The sequence below is a fragment of the Triturus cristatus genome, chromosome 7 (genome assembly GCF_964204655.1).
Source record: "Triturus cristatus chromosome 7, aTriCri1.1, whole genome shotgun sequence".
Lineage (NCBI taxonomy): Eukaryota > Metazoa > Chordata > Amphibia > Caudata > Salamandridae > Triturus > Triturus cristatus.
In genome coordinates, this window is record NC_140590.1 from 1,691,755,176 (window position 1) to 1,691,779,269 (window position 24,094).

The 24,094-nt window shown below is 42.6% G+C and overlaps 1 protein-coding gene across 1 annotated transcript in view; it reads right to left on the reverse strand.

Annotated features, from left to right (window-relative positions):
- Positions 1–431: 431 nt before the first annotated feature.
- The window catches only part of LOC146812772 (uncharacterized), a 159,637-nt gene continuing 135,974 nt past the window's right edge, over positions 432–24,094 (reverse strand). The window contains exons 8-12 of the mRNA XM_085619883.1: positions 22,633–22,885; positions 11,231–11,368; positions 8,574–8,756; positions 2,003–2,131; positions 432–1,757 (exon numbers count right to left, since the gene is read on the reverse strand). Coding sequence (XP_085476009.1) covers positions 1,561–1,757; positions 2,003–2,131; positions 8,574–8,756; positions 11,231–11,368; positions 22,633–22,885 — 900 coding nt within the window. The 3' untranslated portion in view covers positions 432–1,560. The remainder of the gene's footprint in view (positions 1,758–2,002; positions 2,132–8,573; positions 8,757–11,230; positions 11,369–22,632; positions 22,886–24,094) is intronic.

Below are 24,094 nucleotides of genomic sequence, written 5' to 3' on the forward strand. Positions count from 1 at the left end.
CAAAGCTGTAAGCGAGCTATTCACTTCCATGGTGGGCATCCAGGCGTTATTTGACTAGCACCACTAGAATGACGTGCTTAGCATATTTATTTATCTCATACAAATGTCTATGTCTCTGTCCCAAGATTATTTTTGGACCGCATAAGTAAGGTCAGATGTCTTACTCTTACTTCCAAGCTTGTTTTACGAGAACATCTCTTTTTCAAAAATACAGTTTTACATGACTACATATTGATATCTGGAATTACATTATTTTGATCCACCAGAGAGTGCAGAGACTGTGATAGACAAAATTAGAATTTAAAGACCAGTGGATTAGTTAGCAGCAAGCCACTAATAAATATTCACTGACACCATCATGTACTATCAAATAAACCTTTTGTTTTCATTGTTATTTATCCTACAGGAGAATAAACACGCCATAGAGTGAATTGTATGTGACAATAAAACATCAGTCAACTTTTAATTTCAAAGCATTAATCCAAAAAAATCTTACGAAAAGAGTATGTAAAGAGTATGTCAGACAAATTCTCAGTTATTGAATTAAATAACAATACTTAGACCAGGCTTTAAAAGAGTAGTATTGTAACGGTTAAGAATTCCTTAAAAAGCACGCTAGTGTCCACTCATTCCCACAAGGAAATTTGGTGGTGCAGTCAAATCAATTATTGTGTAGGATGCATGCACACCACACTCTTTAAACAATGGTTGTCAGACTCTAATATAGAGAAGATTCTATGACGTTTCAGCACTCAGATTTATTTTCATAGAGAAAGCCTTCATCAGGAAAATTGAAAGGATTCAATATCTTCTTTAATCACATTTGTCCAGATGCTTCGAGGGGGGTTGTTTTGAAAAATGCTCCCCAAAAATATCCTAAAGGTTTGCTCCTAATAGAAGAATGTGTTACAGTTTATCACTGACACCTCTAGACATTCTCATGTTAATAGCTATTTTAGGGAGATATGGTTAAAGTGGGATGCTCTTTTGATATTGGGACTGTCATAATCTGAGTTGCCTCTCTTCAGTTTTATCCGCTTAAATCCAATCTAGCTTCATAGCCTAAACAGGTCAAGGGATAAGGTGGGTCAGTGGCAATCCTCTACAGGAATATCCTTTACAATTTCCTTAATTTCAAAAAGCACAGATCTCAACATTTCCCACGTCACATTTTGAAATTAAGGAAATTATGGACAGACAACTGCAACCACGTGGGGGAAACATACTGTGGAAAGCAAAATCTTAGATACAGACTGAAATTAGTAAAACTATGACAAAACCTTGGTAGTGCTGTATTTACTTGGCTCATAGCTTCATGGTACATTGAGGTACGTCAATTGTCAGACCTGCAACAATTTCTGCCACAGCCTGTGTGTCTCATTGAATCCATTCCTATCTCATCCCTCATGCTCTATGCTTCCCCCGCTGGCTTTGCATACTCCCACGGTCTGGTGGCTCTCAGCACAGGCCGGAGCACTCGTGCATTAGTGCCAACGATGGAAGTAGGGTGCTGCTTCAGCATTTCTACCATCAGAAGAGACAAGGTCCTTCGGCCCATTTCTAGCCCCTCCACTCATCCTCTTCCGGCTGCTGGCTGTTGCAATTCTGCGTCTCAATGTTCTCTTCTGGTTCTCCTGTGCTTCTGAGTTCTTTTGGAAGGTCAGCATCAGAGGAGCATGACTGTATGACCAAGGTGGGGACATTGAGACAATTCTCAGAGGCAGTCATGGTTACTAGAGGAGGTGAGTGCATACCATCTGCAAAGGAACATGACAGTGTATGAAGCAACACTAAAAATAATACTCTCTGAAGGTACAAACAGCAGAGGGACAATTAACACAAACTCCAAACGGTATAACAAAAACAAGCAACACGAAAAGTGTCAAAAACAATCAGTACACAGTGAAGCAGACACAAACTGCCTTTCAAGCAGTGAATCTATGAAGGTGCTGGAAGGGCACTAGTAGGTACGGTATGTCAGGATTTGTGGTGTGTCAAGTACCTGTTTGCAAAGAGTCTTCAATGTCATTTTGGTAGTCCTCTTCACCTGGACGATATGTTGGTGCATCAAGCAAATGATGCTGCAGTTCAGGGGGCAGACCGCAAGGTTTTGGAGGGATATCTGGAGGTACTTCGAGGAGAAAATGTATCAAGTGAAGATTAGTATCAAACTACACAAGGAAATGTAGATGTGAGTGGAAAATAACAGAAAGAGAAGGGACTTGACAGCGACCAAATTGAATAACTTTAAACAAAGTACAGTGACTACACATTTGTAATCCATCTGTAGTTTATTCTGAAGATGTCCACAGGCCTAACCATGATTCTGGATTGGAGGCTAGAGCACGACATTGCGGTAGATGATTTTGTCTGAGTTGTCATCACATTGTCCTTCCTGGGTACACTCGCCATAGAACTCCACTTTAATATTGACCCCAGAAAAACGTGTAACCAGAATATCTTGGACAAAAAATTGAGGACCAAAATCTTGACAAGGGAAGTATATATGTAAGGATAGGTTTACTTTACGTAACTCTCTATAGATGTGTCTTGAATATATTCAGTGCTTAATTTGTGCCGGTGTTTGCTGCTATTTCGGAACACCAGCACATGTTTGAAGACAGTTCACCACATGGTGGTGCTATCTGTCTATTTAAAAAAAATATATATATTCTATCTATCTATCTATCTATCTATCTATCTATCTATCTATCTATCTATCTATCTATCTATCTATCTATCTATCTATCTATCTATCTATCTATCTATCTATCTATCTATCTATCTATCTATCTATCTATCTATCTATCTATCTATCTATCTATCTATCTATCTATCTATCTATCTATCTATCTATCTATCTATCTATCTATCTATCTATCTATCTCTCTGTCTGTCTGTCTCTCTGTCTGTCTGTCTGTCTGTCTATCTATCTATCTATCTGTCTGTCTGTCTGTCTGTCTGTCTGTCTGTCTGTCTGTCTGTCTGTCTGTCTGTATGTATGCCTGTCTGTCTGTCTGCCTGTCTGCCTGTCTGCCTGTTTATCTCTATATAACCCAGATGTCCCACTGGTGATCCCCACCCGGTAGTTATATTTAAGTCAGTGTTTCCGCAGGCAGAGAGAGCTTTTTTGTGGTTTCCTCATAACTTTGGTGACGTTTGACGATTTTCACAAAAAAGCAGAAAAAGGGGTCCCAAAACAAAATTCCCCTTGCTTTTTTCATAGACTTTTCAGACAGCACTACTGCAAAAATTGCTGAACGGACTTACACCAAATTTGGCAGGAAGCTAGAACTTGGTCCAAAACGCCTGCTTATTGTGACTTGGTGTAAATCTGTTCAATAGTTTTAGGGAAATTAAGGATTAAAAACATTTGTATATCTAGATGGTTGGGTTTGAGGAAGTCTTGCGAGAGTCCCTTGAATCAAATTAAAAAACAGAGCACTCCGATTGCCCTTTTTTCCTTGGGCCAATTTGCTTCTGTAGGAGTCAGGGTTCAGCGGGAGCGAGAGCTCTGAGTGGCTAACTGCAATATGAGGGAAAATGTTGCAGCCTTCCATTACGTAGTCCCCTGTCCTAAGTTGAATTTAAATATAATGGGGTAGGATAGGGATACCCTGCCCCTCTAGGCGTTCGGGCGCATCAGGGTTTCCTCTGGGACCACTCTGGGGCTGAAATATATATATATTTATTAAATCCGCGATCCTGTAGGAGTCCAACGGGAATACTGCAGGATCGCAGTCTAAAAAGAAAAAAACTCCACCTACATTTTATATGATAATACTTGGACCTCTGAGGTGGGCCCAGGGTCTTAAAAAGTTTAGAGAAGGGTCCTGAGTGGGGCCCCCTCCCGAGCCTCTAATGGGACCCGGAAACCCCATCCCCCAAGGCTGAATTGTCAAAAATAGGGGAGAGGGGCAGACATTCCCCCCTCCGAGCCTCTGTTGGGCTGCGGGGACCCCATCCCCGAGGCCTAATATCTAAACAGGTCTGTGCTCACTCCTCCCCTTGCTGGTATTCACGTTGGAGATCCCATCCCCCTGGGGCAAGATACTTCACAGTGTCCCTGGGTCCCCACTTTGGGACACTGTGCTTCCCTGCCCAGGAGAAGGTGGGCATACGCTGCCCCCACTCTCCCAAGCAGAAAATTCCACTTATCTCCTGCCTTGTGGGAGCAGTAAAAAACAATGCTGCTCCTGCCCAGAAGGGAGCGAAAGGAAAGGTGCCAGTTTCTGTCAGTACCCAGTATGGTGCTGACTGGTAGACAACTGGAACCACGTGGGCTTTTGGGCTCACATCCCCCCAACATAGTGGTTTGTGGGTGCCCTTGGTGGGCACCGGGGCACTCACCAGAAGCCCATGGGGATGGGTTCCCCGTGGCCATAAACGCTCGGGAGGAGGGGGCCCTTAAATAAAAAAAGGCCCAGCCGATGGGTTTTGGAGGGGTCTGCGCACCCACTCCCCTTAATTAAAAACAAAGGCCACCTAGAGGATGGGGTGCCTGGGCACCTACTGGCTTAGGGAGAGGGCCATGCATCCTCCCCTCCCCTTAATAGAAAAATAAAGCCCCAGGGGATTGGGTCCCTGGGGACCATAGGCCCCCCTCCCGTTATTAAAAATATAGGTTATAAGTGTCCCAGGTGGGCACCAGAACACCCAATATACATTTTTTAAAAAGTGTATATTAAATGAGCAGCAGGAAACGCTCATTCATTTTTTATTCCTCCTATGTAGGAGCACCCAATAATGCCCTGGGGCACTGTAATAAACAATATTTTTATGATTCTGGTGCCCCTACAAGAGGTAGGGTCTACACCAAGCATTTTTGTAATGTTGTATGGGGATACAAGAAGTGAAGAAGCCCCCAGCAACATTACAGAAAAAAAACAATAAGTCTCAGGGGTCATTAAAACCATGACCCCAGGAGCACTTACCATATTTTTGTGGGCTGAAAAATGTTTAAAAAAGACTGAGAGACATGTTGGCTTTATTTAAAAAAGTACATTATTCAGTCCACAAAAAAGGAAAAATAATAACTATGTTAATGGAAAGACTCACAGACGTACATTTTTTTTAAACTCTATTAAATATTTTTATAATAATCACTATTATGAAACATTTCATTGTGTGAATTACTGAAATAAACATTAAATTGAAAATATTGGTGATTTTTGGAGAAAGATGATTATCGGCTAATTTTTCATATTTTGGTTTTGTCAGTACGTCTACCTGGGGTGGGGTTTGTTGCTTGCAAAGGGTTTACACGCAGCACCTTGCCACTGGCCAGGCTCTATGACCAACCTCATGCCGTGCACAGGTGAAGGCTGTGCGCGGCGGGGTGGTTGCTACCTGCAGGATGTTAAATGCAGGGCCTGGCTGGAGCACAGGCCCTTTGGCCAACCCCCATGGCTGGACAGTGGTTTGGCTGCCTGCGGGGGGTGGATGTGAGTTTAAAATATTAAGTTGTCACTGTTTTCCAGGAGACTATATAAGTGCATCTTCAAGATATGGCGATGTGGAGTTATGAATAGAAAATCTATACTTATCTTATATGAACTTACCATCTCAATATTTTGCCCACAATATTTTGGTAGCAGGATATTTCTGTAGTTGGTATTATTCCATTTGGGCATACAACCTTTCCATCGTACCGACTCCATTTTTGGACTCTGCCATCAAATCGATTTTGCAACTGCAGGATATAACTTTACCTCCATGTCATTACCCCTCCCATCATAACTGCCTGCTGCTCAAATCCTAGCAAATGATCTTTACTTAAAATACCAAACCAAATATTTCTCTTAAAATAAAAAGGAGAAATGCTGGTTTCAGTTACTTAAAACTAATAACTTAATGTGTTGTGGTGGTCTTCCTTCTGTGCACGATGAAATTTGGAAATAGTCATAATCTGGAAATAAGAGTGAGAACCTGCTGGGGAAAAGAATAACTCCATTTAACTTAAACAGTGTTAACACTTTAAGAATAAAATTACTAATGTACAAAGCTCTTTTGTAATTAGGAACCCAGTGATTAATAAAATCATAGAGCCCGGTTCACAGAACTAATCTGAGACACAATCCTAAACTTACTACTTTTGGTATTCACAGAAGGCACTTACTACTTTTGGTATTTACAGAATGCACCTACTACTTTTGGTTAAACTTACTACTTTTGGTTAAACTTACTACTCTTGGTATTCACAGAAGGCATTTAGTAGCAGTGAAGTTAGCTTTCTACTACTAAATGCTTTCTGTGAATACCAAAAGTAGTAAGTTTAACCAAAAGTAGTAAGTGCATTCTGTGAATACCAAAAGTAATAAGTTTAGGATTTTGTCTCAGGTTAGTTCTGTGAATCGGGCCCATAGGGTTTGTGTTGTCAAATGGCTTTTCTTTGTTTAGAAAAGTCCTTTTATGAGTCGTAAAAATCTTTCCAACTCGTGTAGACTTCTGCAATCCTTTCCCAATCGCAAATAGTAAGGGGCATGAAAGGTGAACCCCCCCCTTCTATTTCTGATTTAGAAAGTAAAGTATTAATGATTTATGACTGCAATTTCGATCAAAAACCACTGATCGGTTACCAACCTCGAGTTGGGGTGGTAATTGATTCTCAAAGAATAAAAGAGGTCCTCTTAGGAGGATTTGTGAATTATGTTGGCTGCCTCGGGTATTAAGTAGTGGTCCAGGGTACCATTACCTGCTTCCCCAGAGGTTTTCCAAAACTGAAAACCTTTTTTTTTTTAAAGCACCATCCGTCTCTTTAAGAAACATGGGCTGCTTTAAAAAACATAAGTGTTCCATTTTGGAATGCAATGATAGACATGTTGGTCTGCTGTCTCTTGCAGGTCACCATACCTGTGATTGCAGCCAATCATAGGAGGTTGGAAATTGCGATCTGCGTAATAAATATTAATTTGGCAGGACAATCTGCTACACACTGCGAATCTGTATTTTGTGATCCGACCTATTAGGACATAAGTCAGCTTGCAAAATAATATTCCATTCGTAAAACGTGGTGTACAAATTGCAACCACTTTTTGAAAATGGAACAACAGTACATCAAGCCAAACTTATAGGTAGAATTAAGGAAGTTTAAAGCAAAATGCTTGTTTAGGTGCAAAATGGAGGACTGTGGGGGTCAGACGGCGGCTCCAGGAGAGGGGAAGCAGAGTGGAAGTGTTTGTGAATGCCACCTGAATAAATCATAACAAAGGCAAAGGGAGATGAGGAAAAGAAAGGATGTGGTCTTACATTTCCCTGAACAAAATAAGTGTTTAAAAACAGAAGGTTACATAGGAAGGTATGCCCGTTGGAGTAGAAGCTGGATTAGAGATGCTCTTCAAAGGTAGGTGTGTATAGGCATAGGCTTGGTTTAGCATTGAGGGGTCATGTTGTAAGTAAGAAAAGCTGAAGGGGTCGGCAATGAAGTGATTTTGGTAATGAGCATTGTGGTCGACCGATGTGAATGGGTGGATATCAGGTTTGAAGCAATGTTGTGACACACGTCTCTTTCCTTTAGATCTGGACTGCACTCCTTTGAGTGTCAATGCTGATCACATGGGGAGAGGCTTCCACCGGTGCTGTTCCATGTCACGTATGTGAGCTCAATGGTGTCTTTCTCAGATGCAGCACGCACTACTACATCCTGCAGGAAAAGCTTGAGCCCAAGCTTTTCAAATCCATGCATGCCTCAGGGCAGGAGTCCATCTCTTTATACCGTGCCTGTGAACAGGGCCGGACTGGCCGTAGCGGGCACCGGGCAATCCCCCGGTGCGCCGCACGGGTGGGGGCCGGTTTTGGGCCCCTGGGGACCGTTTTTGTTACGGGGCCGTTTTTGCAGCATAGCTGCAAAATCGGCCCCGTAACAAAATCGGCCGAACACCGGCCCTGGCAAAGAGCTCGGCGGCACCCCCTAGCTCCGGGGGGGCCGGCCAAGCACTTTGCCAGGGGCGGTTTTCGTTCCCAGTCCGGCCCTGCCTGTGAAGCTGCAGCAAACATACACAATTCATGCAAACCAACCCTAAAAAGAGATATCCTGGGTCGTACTGGATTCTTGCCACCTACCCCCACGTTGTTATAGCACTACTACCCTGATTTACAGTTTGCTTTAGGATATAATGCACTTGTAATAATTCAGACAGCAAAGCCCTCATGTCTGTGACGGAGCACCTGTCAGCCGAACTCTAAATCAGGCCCTTTGTTTCCTTTCCTTCCCTATTTTGTGACAAATCATTATCATCAAGTGTGTTCTTCCAATGGAATCAACATTAGCAATGACAACAATCCCAGAAGCGTTACTTCCTCAGTGGACTTCAGGGGAGAAGGTAAGCTTGTGACTCTCAGTAGAACTAGCAAGGGGTCCTCTTCTGGATATATTCTTTCTTTCATAGGGAGATTCAATAATTGGAAATGTAATGGACAGGCCACAGTCAACACTTCTTACCTTGAGCAGCTTTCCATAATTTATTGAGTGAAGCACCATAGGATTAGGACGCACCACCAGGACCAATCTACTTGCCTCACAGGCTGCAGTTACCTCCTCTCTGAACCTGCTTGTCATAAACTTCTCCACTCACCTTTCTTTTGCGACTGACCATCCTTTGGATCTTGGTTGGTCTCCGTGGCTCTGGCTTTTTCCTTTATCGGGTCTGGAGCCACAAGATCACACATTAGAATCGGATGTCCCTGGCTCTCCATCTGACAGCTCCCTTCGGGTGAGTTCTTCATCGGAAGACTGGCTATCTGAGCCTGGGAGATCCCTGTGAATGGAAGGATAACCACCATCACCGCGTTGTATTTAGTGTGTATTACTTTGTGATCACTTTGCTGCAGAGTGCCCCCTTCCATGATGGACAGGTAAAAGCTGGGATGCACCTGGGAATTAACTGATCTTTACCTAAGTGTGAAGGAGAAGTCAGGGCGCTATTACATCTTTCAGGGCTGGACCTTCATGAGTAGAGCCCCCACCTCACCTGTCCTCTCTCTACAGCCATGCTGCATGCCCAGGAAACATAACGCCCACTGATCTTCAGCTGCATTTAGCTGACCATTTATACATTGTGCTTCATGGTAGGGTAAGGGGAGCACAGAACAAGAGGTCGAGTGAAGTCAACCTCCTGATACTGGAAGAAAGGGTGGGAGATGGGATAGGTAGAAAGAGGCATTGCGAGAAGGGTAAGACTAGAGATGGAAGGATCACTGACCACCGTATATGAGTAGGCTCTGAAGGGGAAATGCTGTCGGGCGTACATTTAGCAGAACTGATTTATCCAATAATAGGGTTGAGTTCTGGCAGCTTCTCTAAGAGGAGCCTCTTGAACACCCCAAAAATATTTTGCAGACTGAATGGTGACAATTCATGTGCATCCAATACCCCTTTCCATGCAACCAGCCAGATTCTACTCATATTTTTCGATCAGTAAAGCTGCCATCATGGGGTGGTTCCCAAGATGGTCAATCTGGCGTACAATCAACAGTTCTTGCCTCACTGGCAGGTGTCTCAAATGGTCAGTACGATGTACATTAGACATCCATACCTTATGCTGCAGATTTCACAGATGGTCATATAGTGGTGGGCAGTCAGTCAGGTTTCTTATACAGTTAGACTCTCATAATGCATAGTGTGCATCTGATAGCTTTCCTCACCGAGCAGTTTTCTCAGATAGTCAGTCTGGTGAACAAGTGGAAGCTCTTCCTCATCCATCTGGTTTCCCAGATACTCAGTCTGAAAAGGAGGGCGCTCCTTTAGCTTTAATGTAGCTACGATCTGGAACTCTCTCCCATTGGCCATCAGGACTTTAGACACTAAGCTGCATTTTCGTAAAGCCCTCAAAACCTGGCTCTTTTAGCCTTGACTGCTCAGGTGACGGCTGATCTCTGTTTGCTGTGCATCCTCTTTTTACCAAAGATTGGATGGCTTTGGGTCGCCATGTGCTCTACAAGTCCCATAGCATAGCCTAGCCTTCCTCACCCAGCAGGATCTCTCAAAGTCATCCAGCGTGGTGTACATCTGAGGGTCCTCCCTTGCTTGGCAGGTTTCTCACATATTCATAAAGTGTAGTGTACATTGGAAAGGCTGCCCCCACCCAGCAGGGTTCATAGATTGTTATTCTGGAGTACACCTGACAGCCTCCCTCACCCAGGAGGTTCTTCAGATGGTTAGAATAGAGCCCATGTGACAGCCCTCCTTCGCATGACAGGCTTCTCAGATGAAACACACAAACGTTGAAGGCAGGAAGGCTTGCAATAAGTCTCTGCTCACTGGCTATTGCTCTTTGTTTACAGTGTAACCTCTGATTACATCCAGCCATATGCAAATCAGTTCCCATCCTTCTCTATATCAGATAGTCAAGCCCAAACTGCCAAGCCTGGTCCTCTCAGAACCAGAACGCAAGCACCCCAAGACTGGTTTCAGCCGCATTGGGGGCTTGTCACTCAGGTGTAGCATGGAGCCCCAATCAGGACATAACTAGTCTTGGGTTCCTTCTATTCCTGGCCTGACTGTTCGTAGTTTGCTGTTGGTAATGGAGCAGTGTTGCCTGGCACGTTTTTACAGATCAACCATCTAGTGTACATGTGGCCGCCTCTCTCACTGGCGGGTTTCTCCAGTGGTCAGTATGGTGAACATGTGGAAGCCTTCCTTCTCAAATGGTCAGTCTAGTGTACAGGTTACTGTCTCCCACACCCTAGAAATCCGTCAGATGATCAGTATAGTGTGCACATCTCAGATAGTCAGTCTCCTGTAAATCTGACAGCTTTCCTCATCTCTCAGCTTTCTCAGATGATCATACAGTGTGGTGTCATTTTGACAGCCCTGTCCCCCCCTATTGGTTTTCCTTACAGGTTAAAATGGGGTACACATGCAACCCTTCCTTCTCCTGGATGGTCATTCTATAGTACATGACAGCCTCTCTCACTAGAAGGTTTCTCAGATAGTCAGTATGATGTACATGTGCAAAGCCTGCTCTAGTCTAGAAGGTTTCTCAGATAGCCAGTCTAGAGTACAAGTGAGAGCCTCCCTCACCCAGGAAGTACTATAAATGGTCAGCATGGTGTGCATATGACAACCCTCATTCACCCGCTGGTTTTCTCAGGTGGTTAATATAATGTACATTTTACAAATATCCTTTGCCTGGCAGGTTTCTCAGGTGGGAGCCTGGCACACATAAGACAGTTCTCTCTAGGCCCCAGGTGTCTCTGAATACAGCCCGTCCCACCTCTTCAAACCTCTTACCCAGCAGGAGGATGCCATTCGATGCCAGGTTGCCTGTCTGTCTTTTCTTGTTGCTTGATGGGAAGTTGTCACTGTCTTCATTCATCAGCACTGAGCAGCTGCCATGGAGTCTGGTATTGACCATGTGAGTCTCTGAAACTGAAAACATTTCCTTTATCTGCACTGATGGTCAGAAGCAGAAACATTGGGCACTGCCCTGCTACTGTCATCCTCCCATCCACATGTATGACTCTTACAGTGCAGGCCCTTACACACTGAGCGCCCATGTCCAAAAATATAAATATATCACTGACATTTCCAATTTTGTATCCCCAATATTCACAATTTTACTTTCCTCAATCCCTCACGCCAAATATGGTACAGAATAGACATCACATAATTTATTGATAGAAATGCCTGAATTAATCTGAACCCCTCTTGATTAGTCTGGGTGCATTTCAATTCCTTCGGCTTTAGCTCATCTGTGCCTTTAGAGGCTGAGACCAATCATATGTAAATCTACCTTCCCTCACCCCAAAAGGATAAACAACCACCATGCTAGGAAATGTCGCAATTAAAGACACCAAACACACACCATTCTGGGGGCGTTTGAGCATGTCAGGGCTCAATGGTGCTGGCACAGTGTGTTGGGACCCTCAACTGTGAATGGAAAAGGTGATGATGGAACTGGTCGAATTCATCTAATCGACTGGTAACTCCCTGGGCACATGCCATGTTATTGTTTTCTCTCATCTGCGCCATTACAGACAAGAAGCAACCATATGGAAGTCAGTCGTGGGAACATCCCAAAAGGAAATGTACAGAAAAAACTACTAAATCAGATAGTCTGTGAACCGGAACACACATTTTGTGGTGTGGTATTCATGTGTACCCAGATAAAATGTTAACATTCAACAATCATTCATTTATAACAATCCCCCACACCAGTTGCCAGCTTAGATCCATACACTTACCTAAAGCTCTACAGAATAGAAAGCTGGAGTTTATGAATGAATCTCCCAGAAACCACCAAAAACAAACACCAGCATGGATGTATACAGCACAGTACACATAAAACTCCACACCGAAAACGGGCATAAATTTGTACCTTTCCAAATTTGGCGGGGACAGACCTGCCCAGTGTTTGCTCGCATCTTGGGACCTCTGCCCTCAAGCTGAGCTGCAGTGCCCTCTCCCATCTGCTGACCTTGAGAGTGTTTGTGGTTTCCCATGGTCAGACTTTGTTCCAGGGGAAAGATTTCAACTATGGGCGATGCTGGGAGGGCATGGAGGTGTGCCAACCAACATTCGTCAAAGATAAAGTGAAGAAGAGACAATGCTCGGCTGGATGGTACAAGGGGTGGGCTCTGATCCTCCTACATACTGGATGGAGGTGGTATGTGTCCCACAGAAAAGGTGTGGACACCACTGCACAGAACCTTGGAGAAAAGGGGCTACTTTTGTACCAAGAGGTGCTGCCACTATCCGGGGTTAATACTTGATCAGGAAAAGTCTTTCAATCTGTTTTCCAGGTTTACCTTCAAGAGCAGATCTGATGCCCAACTCTGTATTGTCACAGGGGGATGGGAACTGGTAACAAAGATTGGGAGAAGAAAGTTTTATTGGAACACTACTCCACCTCAGAGTATGTGAACATCCCTCCATGAAAATAAGGGAGACACTGGTGACTTCCTGCCACACAGATCATGAACTTCTTAGACAAAGGGTCGCTCTACAAGATCTCTCCTTTACTCTACCTGTTGACTGTATACATTTTATATGCTGGAGGAGGTGATATCTATTGCAATCTTCTGCTCCCTGCATGACATACTCTCCACTCTCTATTTAAATCGAGCCACAGCACAGCCGTGCAGTGGGAAAACGCAGCGGGCATGCTGGTGGCACACCTAGGATAAGCCCGTTTAACACTCCCTCTCCCGTCTGTGACTCGCCGAGACGAGGGGTCAACAACAATGGTGGGTCAACTTGTCCCAGCAACTTCATTCTCTACAAAATATAGATATATCCATCACCAATGACACGCGGCAATCAATACAAAAGTACCACACTTGGGTTATCCCTACCAGGAGACAGTCACACCTCAAGGAGGACCTGCAATGGTCAAGAACATGGTTTACTGAAATACCTGTATCCCACCAAAACATTTACCTGAAATGAACAAGATGCTGATTGAAAATAATGTAGACTCCCTATTACTCGTGGAAATGTGTCTGATAGATTTGAAAGTATCTACTGTCTAGCGCAAGGCTAGTCTAAATTATAGGGTTCTCAAAACTAGGATACAATGCCGAAATAACATTCTACACGATGAAACCATAACAAACTGCAGCTCAGTTTCCAGCCCTCTCAAATGTGGGCAATAACAATAATTATGATATGCATGGCCTTGACTCCAGACCACGTTCACCCAATGGTCTGAACTGCCTGTATTACCAGAGGTATTTTAGACAGTTTTTTTTGGATAATTGTGTTGAAATATGTACTTTTTTGCGACCATTTTCTCAAAAATGTCTAAAGGCATGTGAGAGAATACTATACCACAAAGGGCAGGAATATTTCACTTGTGTGCTTTCAGAACCTATGTCTTTTTTAGCAAATGTATGTGAAAATTGCACCATTTCATCACGCTTTAAAAAAAAGTTATAGGGTAAAAAATGTTGGGGCGTTAGCTGGAGTTCCAGGTGGGCGTTGAACCCCATCACTTGTGAAGACCACTAGGTGCTGCTGTTGCTACATGGCTTGCGGTCTTTATTAAATGCCCGCCTATAAGTCAAGCCCTTAAACTGACCAACTCCCCCCCACTCACTTTGGTGAGCACCTATATCTTTATCCTATTTAAAACACTGGGTAAGGTTATGGATAAGGGTGATGGTGTGGTAAGGGGGCGGGTAAAGGTAAAGCATAGAATAAGGTTTAATATACAGATAGGATACGCTTTAGGATATGGGTAAGGGTGAAGGTAAGAGTAAAGAATAAGTTTAGATTTAGGTTTAGAACAAGGTTTAGGATACAGATAAGGGTAAGCGATAGGATATGGGCAAGGGTTATGGTTAGGTAAGGGTGTGGGTAAGCATAAGGAATAAGGTTAGAGTTAGGATTAGAGTATGATTTTGGATACAGAAAGGATAAGTGTTAGAATATGGGTAAGGGTTATGGTTTGGTAAGGGTGAGGGTAAGCATAAGGAATAAGGTTAGAGTTAGGATCAGGGGGCGTGGCTTGGACGCCGAGGGAAGATGGCGGATCTCCGTTAGCTCCGCTCGGACGCGGTGCTATGTAGCTGTGTGGAAGGCTTCCCAGCGAGCTACGGGCACTGTCTCCAGAAGAACTTACCAGCGGAACATGGCGTGATTCTGAATTGCTCCTCGTTGGCTGTTTTTTCCACTCCTATCCCTCGGAAACGTGGCGGTTTGATTTCCTGAGGTAATGCCCGACGGCGGCCATTTTGTATCGAGGCGCCGACATTCTATTCCTGAAACACCGCGCACGCATTTCCTGGATCCAGTCATGCTTTGATGCTTTACTGCTTCATTTCTCTTCGAGAGGGAGTCTGTTCCAAGTTCAACAGTCGCCAGTTGCCCCTGGCCATGCTTGTTCTATATCGTTTCTCTCCCCGGAGAAGGTCTCATAATTTTGTCTTTTCTTCAGAGGAGCCGTGATTAACCCCTATGTTCCGGTATCTTCAGAGCCACAGGCTGGATGCATTGCAGCTTTGTGTATCTTTCTCTTTTTGTTCTAAGGTGATGCTGTAGTGGCTTTATGAATATCTTTGTCAAACTTTACAGCGTATGAGAGAACTCCGTGTACTTTTTCCCGCCAAAAAAGCATCTCGTCAAAGTGCCAAGATGTCTAATGATTCCCATCCTCCAAATAAACCGTCTTCTTCTGGCGCAAAGCCTAAAAGGCTGAAGAATGACCCGCCCTCGCCTATTCTTTCATCGCAAAGCCCAGTTTTGGATAACATACTAGAGGAAGTGCGTGGTCTTCAGCCTTTTATGGCCGCCACTAACGAAAAATTGCAACAAATTGAGGACCGATGGATTGTCATGGAAGGTAGGGTGACTGAGTTAGAACAACGCGTCAGTGACGTTCAAGATGTTGCCATAAAAATTCCGTTATTGGTACAAGAAATTCACAAATTGAAGCTCCATACTGAGGACTTGGAGAATCGTAATCGAAGGAATAACCTCCGTCTTTTTGGCTTGCCAGAGAATATTGAAGGTCCAGATATGTTGCTTTTCCTTCGAAAATTCCTTCATGACCTCTTGGGCCTTCAGTCATCTACACCTTTGAATATACAGAGAGCTCACCGCTTAGGTCGCCTTCAACCGAATTCCACCAAACCTCGTGGGATTATCATGCTGTTTCTGGAGTTCACAGAACTCATGACTGTTCTTAAAGCAGCTAAACTCAAACGTCACCTATCGTGGTCTGGGCACAATATCTTTATCTCACAAGATGTCTCCAATGCGACCAATGCTCGTCGCAAAGAATTTCTTGCATTGCGTCCACAAATGAGGCTCTTGAACGTCCAGTATGGCATACTCCATCCCTCCATCTGCAAGATCACCCACGACGGCCAGACGAGATCCTTTGATGACCCGGGAAAACTAAAACTGTTTCTCAATAACATCTCCTCTCGGAATATGGACACAAATCATTGAGCGCTTCTTCTTTTTTGCTGCTTCAGTGTAGTGCTCTTAACAGCTATTAACAGCTTTTTTCTGGTTACCTTAGATTCCTCTTATACATAGCTTTCCATATGCTTTAGTGCTTATTGCTTACTGTACGTTTGTTAATCACGTTTCTCCCTCTTTGTTACTGCTTGTTACTGCTTATTCCTGTTCAAATTCTTTCTTCCCTTTCTCATATCTCGCTTCCGCTATATGATTACCTATGTTACGTCCTGCTTCCAATTGTACCCATGTGAATTACACCGCTGTCTTCTCTCCGGTCGCATCACGCTCCAATTTTACTTTTCTATTGATGTCTTTCAGGTCTGGACTCTTTTCCTTGACCTGTTTTCCTTCTCTGCTTTCCTATGCTTTTTTCCTCTGCTCACCTTCTTTCCCTCACCTGCTCCTTCGCGCTCTTTCTTATTTCAGTCTTCCTCTGGTCGGTGCGTCACTCTCTTCTTCTCTCGAGTTTTTCCATGTTTCCTCTTCGCTCTTTTCCCTTCATTTCTTCATGATTATGGTGCTTTTGGACTTCTTTTTATGTATTACATTGTCAAAGGCTTGTTGATTCTTCTTAATAAGGTGGTTTTATGTTTTGTTGTTCCCTTGTGTAACCCTTATGCGCATTTTGTCTTCCAGTGTCGTTGTGTCTCCGAAGTATTTCCACACCATGTGTATCACATTCCCCTGACCCTTGCGTATGTGTAATTTTGTTACGTGGAACGTCCGTGGTCTTGGAAATCCTGTTAAAAGACAAAAGGTAATTTCTCATTTATCTAAACTTAATTCCCAAATTTCCTTTCTTCAAGAAACTCACTGCAATGACGTCGAGTCACTGAAATTAAAAAGGCAATGGGTAGGCCAAGTTGTTTTTTCCCCTGCTGTTGACAAGAAGGGGGGGGTTGCCATATTGTTTCACAAAACTTTATCTGTGCAAATTATTTCCTCTCAAAATGATGACGCAGGTCGATGGATAATGGCCAAGGTTGTTGTACACAATAAAACGTTAATCTTGCTAAACATTTATGGCCCTGTGAAACCAGATCCAAAATTTTGGAATGATATCAAAATTCTCCTCTCCACAGCTGATTGTCCCAATATTATTGTAGCAGGCGATTTTAATCAATGGTTGGATCCTTTCTCGGATCGCTTATCTAAGTACAAATTTCAACCGGATAAGACCCATAAATCCTTTCAATCGGCCATTGCCTCTCGCCCAATGTATGATGTCTGGAGAACCTGTAACCCTGATTTGTTGGAATATACGTTCTTTTCTAATGTACACCAAACCCGATCCAGAATTGATTATATCTTGGTTAGCAAATCCCTTCTTCCTTGTATCCAAAAATCTGAAATTGGCTCTATCTTTATCTCTGATCATGCCCCTGTCTATGCTATGTTCGACCTTTCACTCACCTCCACCAAATACAATCGCTGGAAGTTTAACACTCACCTACTTTCTGATACAACTTATATTAAAGAAGTCACCTCCTTTATTAATGAATTTTTCACCTTTAACAACCCATCAGACACTTCCACTTCTAACAACTGGGATGCTTTTAAAGCGGCGCTCCGTGCTTTTACTATTTCTTTTGTGTCCCGGAAGAAAAAGGCCAATGTGAAAAAGTATAAAGACCAATTACAACAGTTGAAAAAATTAGAGCATGACTATTTTTCCTCCAGAAATGCTGATTCACTTAGGAGTTTAATTATAGCCAAAACCAACCTTAACAAAATTGCCACTGTTGATGCCTGCAATGTTTTACTTAGAATTAAATCTAAATTTCACGGAGGGCAAAATAAAGCAGGTAAAATGCTAGCGAATTATTTAAAAATTCGCTCTGAACGTAAGACCATTGGTCCTATCTTGGATGAATCCACCAATAATCTGGTGTCCTCTGATGAAGAAATTGCAGCGGTCTTTCATGACTACTACCGATCTCTTTACTCAGATGATACATTCCCCTCCTCTTATAATCTTGATAAGTTTTTTTCTGGACTTCCTGCTCCCCCATCTCTGAATGCTGAGTTTTCTGCCTTAGAGGCGGATATTACCCTTCAAGAGATTATCACCGCCCTTCAAGCTTTAAAGAAATCAAAAGCCCCCGGCCCGGACGGATTACCGGTGGAGTTTTATTGTACTTTCAAATCTTTGCTTGCCCCTAAATTATTGCAGCTGTTTAATTCCTTCATTGCTGATGCGAAAGCATCAGGCTCCTTTATGGATGCCCTGATCGTCATTATCCCTAAGCCTGACAAGGACCATTCTTTATGTAAAAATTTTCGCCCAATCTCCCTTATCAATTACGACTGCAAGATCTTCGCTAAGATTATTGCATCTCGACTTGATTCTATCATACCCCTTTTGATCGAGACGGACCAGGTGGGTTTTGTCAAAGGTAGATTGGCTTCCGATAATGCTAGAATGTTCATGAATATCCTGTCCCATGGTAAAAATTATAAAGATCCTTTGGCTGCTTTGTCTCTGGACGCTGAAAAAGCATTTGATCGTATAAATTGGCAGTATATGTTTCATACTCTACAATGGTTTGGTTTTGGCCCTAATTTTATTTCCTTTATCAAATTGTTATACTCATGTCCGAGGGCAAGTATTTTTGTTAATAACCAATTCTCTCAATTTTTTCCCCTATCCAGAGGCACCAGGCAAGGTTGTCCTCTCTCCCCATTACTTTTTATCCTGTGTTTGGAACCCTTCCTTGAGCGTATTCGAACCAATCCCAAAATTAAAGGTTTTGTCTCTGCTTCTGTTGAAACTAAAATATCTGCCTACGCGGATGATATATTGGTATACATGTCCAACCCCAGTGAATCCCTTCCTCCCTTTTTAGAAGAAGTCCATCTTTACTCTTCCATTTCTGGGTACAAACTCAATCTAACCAAAACGGAGGTTCTTCCTTTAAATTCGATTTGTTATCAATTCATGTTTGCGGATACAGCCTTTGCATGGTGTCCCTCCAAAATTAAATACCTTGGCATTTGGTTTGCCCCCAATATTGCGGACACTATTAAATTCACCTTTAACGCACTAATGAATAAGTTGAAATCCCTTCTCCTTGTGTGGTCCCCCTTATTTTTGTCATGGTGGGGTCGACTAGATACTATTAAGATGATGGTCACTCCTCATATTCTTTATACGGTTTCTATGCTCCCTGTCAAAATCCCTAACACGTTTTTCTCCCAACTAAACTCTTTATGTATTAAATTTTTATGGAACAATAAACGCTCCCGCATAGCCTTAAACAAACTTCTTTGCCCCAAGGAAGAGGGGGGAGTGCGTTTCCCTAATTTTAAATTATACCACTCTGCTTTTTTGATTAAACAATCTTTCTCATTGGCCTTCGATTTTGGGGATACGCCTATACCTCGTTGGATTATCTTTGAGCGATCGCTTCTAAAAGAGTTTCAGTTTCAGCATGTTACATTTATGTCCAACTGCACCTTTTTGTCTAAAAACCCTGTACTAAAATACTCCCGTGAATTGCTGTGCAAAACATTTCTTAAGGACCTATCCCCTATCCAATGTTTTTTAACCTCTACCCTGTGGTATAACAAATTTCTCAAATACAAAGGTAGATCTTTCTATTACAAATACTGGAAGGAAAAGGAGATCATTTTTGTCCATCAGTTTTTGAATGGGTTCTCTATCATCTCCTTCCAGGAATTACAAACACGATATCAGCTACCTGACTCCTTCTACAAGGAATACCTTATTATCTCTAATGCTATACAAACCCAATTGGCTACCTACTCTCTCCCACCAGCCCCACCTTCTTTAACACCCTCTTCACCATTGTATCCTCTATTCCCGGCGCATAAACTCAAAGCTGCCACTGTTTATAAGTTATTGTTATCTAATGCTAATGTTCGTTCCAAAACCACCATTGAAAGTGCATGGGAAACGGACCTATCCTTTTCTCTTCCTATTGAAAGTTGGGACAAACTATGGTCGAAATTATTTAAAGTTTCGGCTGCAGCCAGGATAACCCAATCTCTGTTTTTTCTGTATCATAGAGCCATTATTTCTCCTGTTACTATTTGTAAGTTTTCCCCCACATCCTCTCCCCTTTGCTGGTCCTGCTCTACCGAAACTGGTACATTAGTCCATCAGTTATATGAATGTGCATCTGTTCTATCTTTTTGGAATTCAATTTGGAATGTATGCATGTCAGTTTTCAACTTTAATGCAACCTTATCTTTTGTAAATATCTTTTTAGGTTCCTTAGCTCCTGATATGGAAACTGTTTTACCTAGTTCTAGGTTATTTGCCCTTTTTATTGCATTAGCTTTTAAAGTGATCCTGTCTGCATGGAAAGATAATTCTAAACTGTCGTCAATTACTTGGTGGAATTTTATTTGTGACGAACATAGGATTGCTTCCGTTTCCTCCTCTTCTGTCTCCCAAAAAATCAAAACTGATCTTCTTTGGCTTCCTTTTACTGTTTATCTCTCCTCGCACCCTCCCTTGCGGTAATTTTTCTTCTTTTTACTCTCTCCTCTCTCTGGCTTTCTCTCTTCTCTTCCCCCCTCACCTCTTTGGTCTTTCCTCTCTTCTTCCCTTCTTTCCCTCCTATCCCATTCTCCAGTGCCATTTTCCTCAATTTACCCTATTATTGATCCTTTTTTCCTTTTGTTGACCTAATCATTATAAACCAACTTCGTTTATATAATATTTCTTATGGCGCTATATTGTAATAATTGTTTTATTGTATCATTTGTTTTTTCTTTTTCTTTTTCTCTGAAAATTCAATAAAAACTTCTTAAACAAAAAAAAAAAAGAGTTAGGATCAGAATATGATTTCGGATACAGATAAGTATAAGCGTTAGGATATGGGTAAGGGTGATGGTTAGGTAAGGATAAGAGTAAGAGTAAGGAATAAGGTTAGAGTTAGGATTAGTGTAAGGTTTAGTACACATATAAACGTTGGGATATAGGCACGGTTGAATATACAGATAGAGAATTCTCTAGGATATGGGTAAGGGTGAAGGTAATATTAAAGAATAAGGTTAGAGTTAGGATTAGAATAAGATTCAATACACAGCTAAGGGTAAGCGTTAGGATATGGGCATGGGTTATGATTAGGTAAGGGTAAGAGTAAGGAATAAGGTTAGAGTTAGGATTAGAATAAGGTTTAGGATACAGATAAGAGTAAGTGTTAGGATATGGGCAAGGGTGATGGTTAGGTAAGGGTGAGGGTAAGAGTAAGGAATAAGGTCAGAGTTAGGATTAGAATAAAATTCAATACAGAGAATACAATACACAGCATTAGGATATAGGTAAGAGTGACGGTAGTGTAACGATAAGGGTAAGAGTAAGGAATAAGGTTAGATTTAGGATTAGTGTAAGGTTTAGTATACAGATAAGGGTAAGGATATGAGCAAGGGTGATGGGTAGGTAAAAGTGAGGGTAAGTGAAAAGAATAAGGTTAGAGTTAGGATTAGAATAAGGTGTAGGATACAGGTAAGCATAGCCGTTGGGATATGGGCAAGGGTTATGTTTTGGTATGGGTAACAGTAAGAGTAAAGAATAAGGTTGGACTTTCGATTAGTGTAAGGTTTAGTATACAGATAAGCGTTAGGATATGGGCAAGGGTGATGGGTAGGTAAGGGTGAGGGTAAAAATAAGGAATAAGATTAGAGTTAGGATTAGAATACGGTTTATGACACAGATAAGGATAAGCGTTAGGATATGGGTAAGGGTGATGGTTAGGTAATGTTGAGGGTAAGAGCAAAGAATAAGTTTAGAGTTAGGATTAGAATATGGTTTCGGATACAGATGAGGATAAGCGTTAGGATATGGTAAGGGTGATGGTTAGGTAAAGGTGAGGGTAAGAGTAAAGAAAAAGGTTAGATTTAGGATTAGAATAAGGTTTAGTATAGAGATAAGCATTCAGATATGGGTAAGTGTTCGTATAATAGTACAGATAAGAACAAGAATTAGACTTATGTGAACTTGGTAAAGTATGGACTAAAGTAGGGACTCTAACAACATGATGAAGTGATAGTTGACGAGGTGTATGCAACAATAGTTGGCAAAGTTGTGACCTAGACCTGACCCAGGTACCAGCATCAGAGCGAGTCTCTCTCTCGCTCTCATCCTCTCCTATGAGAGTCCCCTACTGATGGTTTCTCCAACAGGTGATTATTTACATAGTGCACACTTTATATGCAAACAATATGGCATGACAACCTCTTGCACCAGAGTTTGAGGTTAGGTTAACTAATTACTTACAATGCCTTGCACATGATACTCCCCATAAGATAGTTCCTTACCTTCAGTACTGTATGACTTACTTAATTAGATTCACACAATTATCCTCTATTCCTAATGAAAGTGGCAGTCAGTTTTAGGTAGCCAAGAAGCTATCCCTGGCTTGAGTCTTGCTACCCCTAGCACTGGTCTCCGGTGCAGCAGAAGCAGAAAGTATGAAGGTCTCTAACATCCGTGTTTACTTTTTGTCATTTAAATGCCTGGTTTCCCCCTTACCTACTTTATAACAAATGAGAGGTTTTTGAAGGCTGATGGAGGGGTAAGAGGTCAATCCTTTGATGTCATCAATGGTCAAATGGTGCATGATGTCACTACCACTACCTACCGAAGGCATTTTGGTGAACCGATGTCCATGTTAATAAGCCTAGTCACTAGACCCAAGCAATTTTCTTCACACTCTCATTGTTTGGGCAAGTCTGATGTCACTTCCTGTCCTTACCTGTTTTGCTTTCCATTGGTTGACAGAGAGAACAGACCGAGGTCCCCCATTCGCTCCTTTTGGGTGGCATCTCCAGCGTTACCGCAGAGCTCCACCTCGACACTTTGTCCTCTGCCACTACCAATGGCGAAGGAGGACAACAGGTCGTTAGCGTGGTCACTGGTACCTCCAGGCCTCCGTTTAGTAATGGCGTCTCCCTGGTCAGGCCCATCTTCTCCAATGCCAACAGAGGAGTGTTATTCTCTTGCAGAACCTGAGGAGGTCAAATCGAGAGGTCAGAAGAAAACTGGAAGTGGGCACCTGTAAAGGTTTGCTAAATTGGGGCACTAGGCTGTCACAAATGAAAGAAAATGGCGTCAAGTGTCAGAAAACTATGGTGGAACCCCACATGTGCAGTCGCACGATTAAAATCTACTGATCTGTGGTAAAATGAAAACTTATGGAATCGCAGACATTCTTCCTTTACAATCCGCAATGATATGGCCTGTCCTGGCATTCTGTGACCAGACAGTGATAATTTGGGATGAAGAACTTGTTCACTACTGGTGTCTATTTCCCTGAGAAACAATTGAACACAGAGCTGCAGAGCCCAAGTAAACCTACCAGAATTCCACACTAACGACTGACTACGAGTATCTCACATCGGTCATCTGCATGTAAATTTATCCCAATGGCATTCATGTTGGATATCCTGAAAACAGGTCCTGTTTGTGTCCCGCTGGTGTTACGCAGTGCAACCACATCGAAGAAATAAGTACAGCCTAGAGACTGGTGCCCGTACACGCGGAGAGCTACCATGCACTGGGGTTTGCCATGGATCTTTCCTACCTTTATATCTGCCTGTCTGGGGCCCTTTGTTGTCATGCATTATCCTCAACCACTTCAGCACCTTATCGCAGAAGAGCTGTGACAGGAAGACAGTCTGTGGGCGGGTCTATGATGTCACACTACAAAGAGACAAAATATCAACCTGCAACAACATCGAGTGCGGAATATAGACTCCTGCTACCCCTTCAACACAGGTAAAAGAGGGGAAGTGCCCATCTAATACTCTTAACTCCACATCTACTCGCCTTAATGAAAGACATCTTCACTGGTGTCTCTTGATTCATCGTAACGCTGCGTAGATGCAGAGTTAAGAATGTTAAGAATAGTAAATCTACACTCACCAATAGATGCTTGCCTGGTCGATCTAGTGATAGTCGATAAACTGCACTTGATAGTGTTGCAGGTCGGTTTTCGGCACTGGTTATGGTGGTAGAACACCCTGCAGAATTTGCCCACTATGTTGATGTATTTTTCTTCCTTAGCAGAAGAGGAACCAGTGAGTGTGAGTGGCTGGTGATCACGTCCGTTGCCATGACTCAGAGACACAGTGATCGGCAAAGAACAATCAGCCTCTTTTCTTACTAGGTTATGAACGAAGGGCCTGATTTAGATCTTGGTGGACGGGTTACTCCAT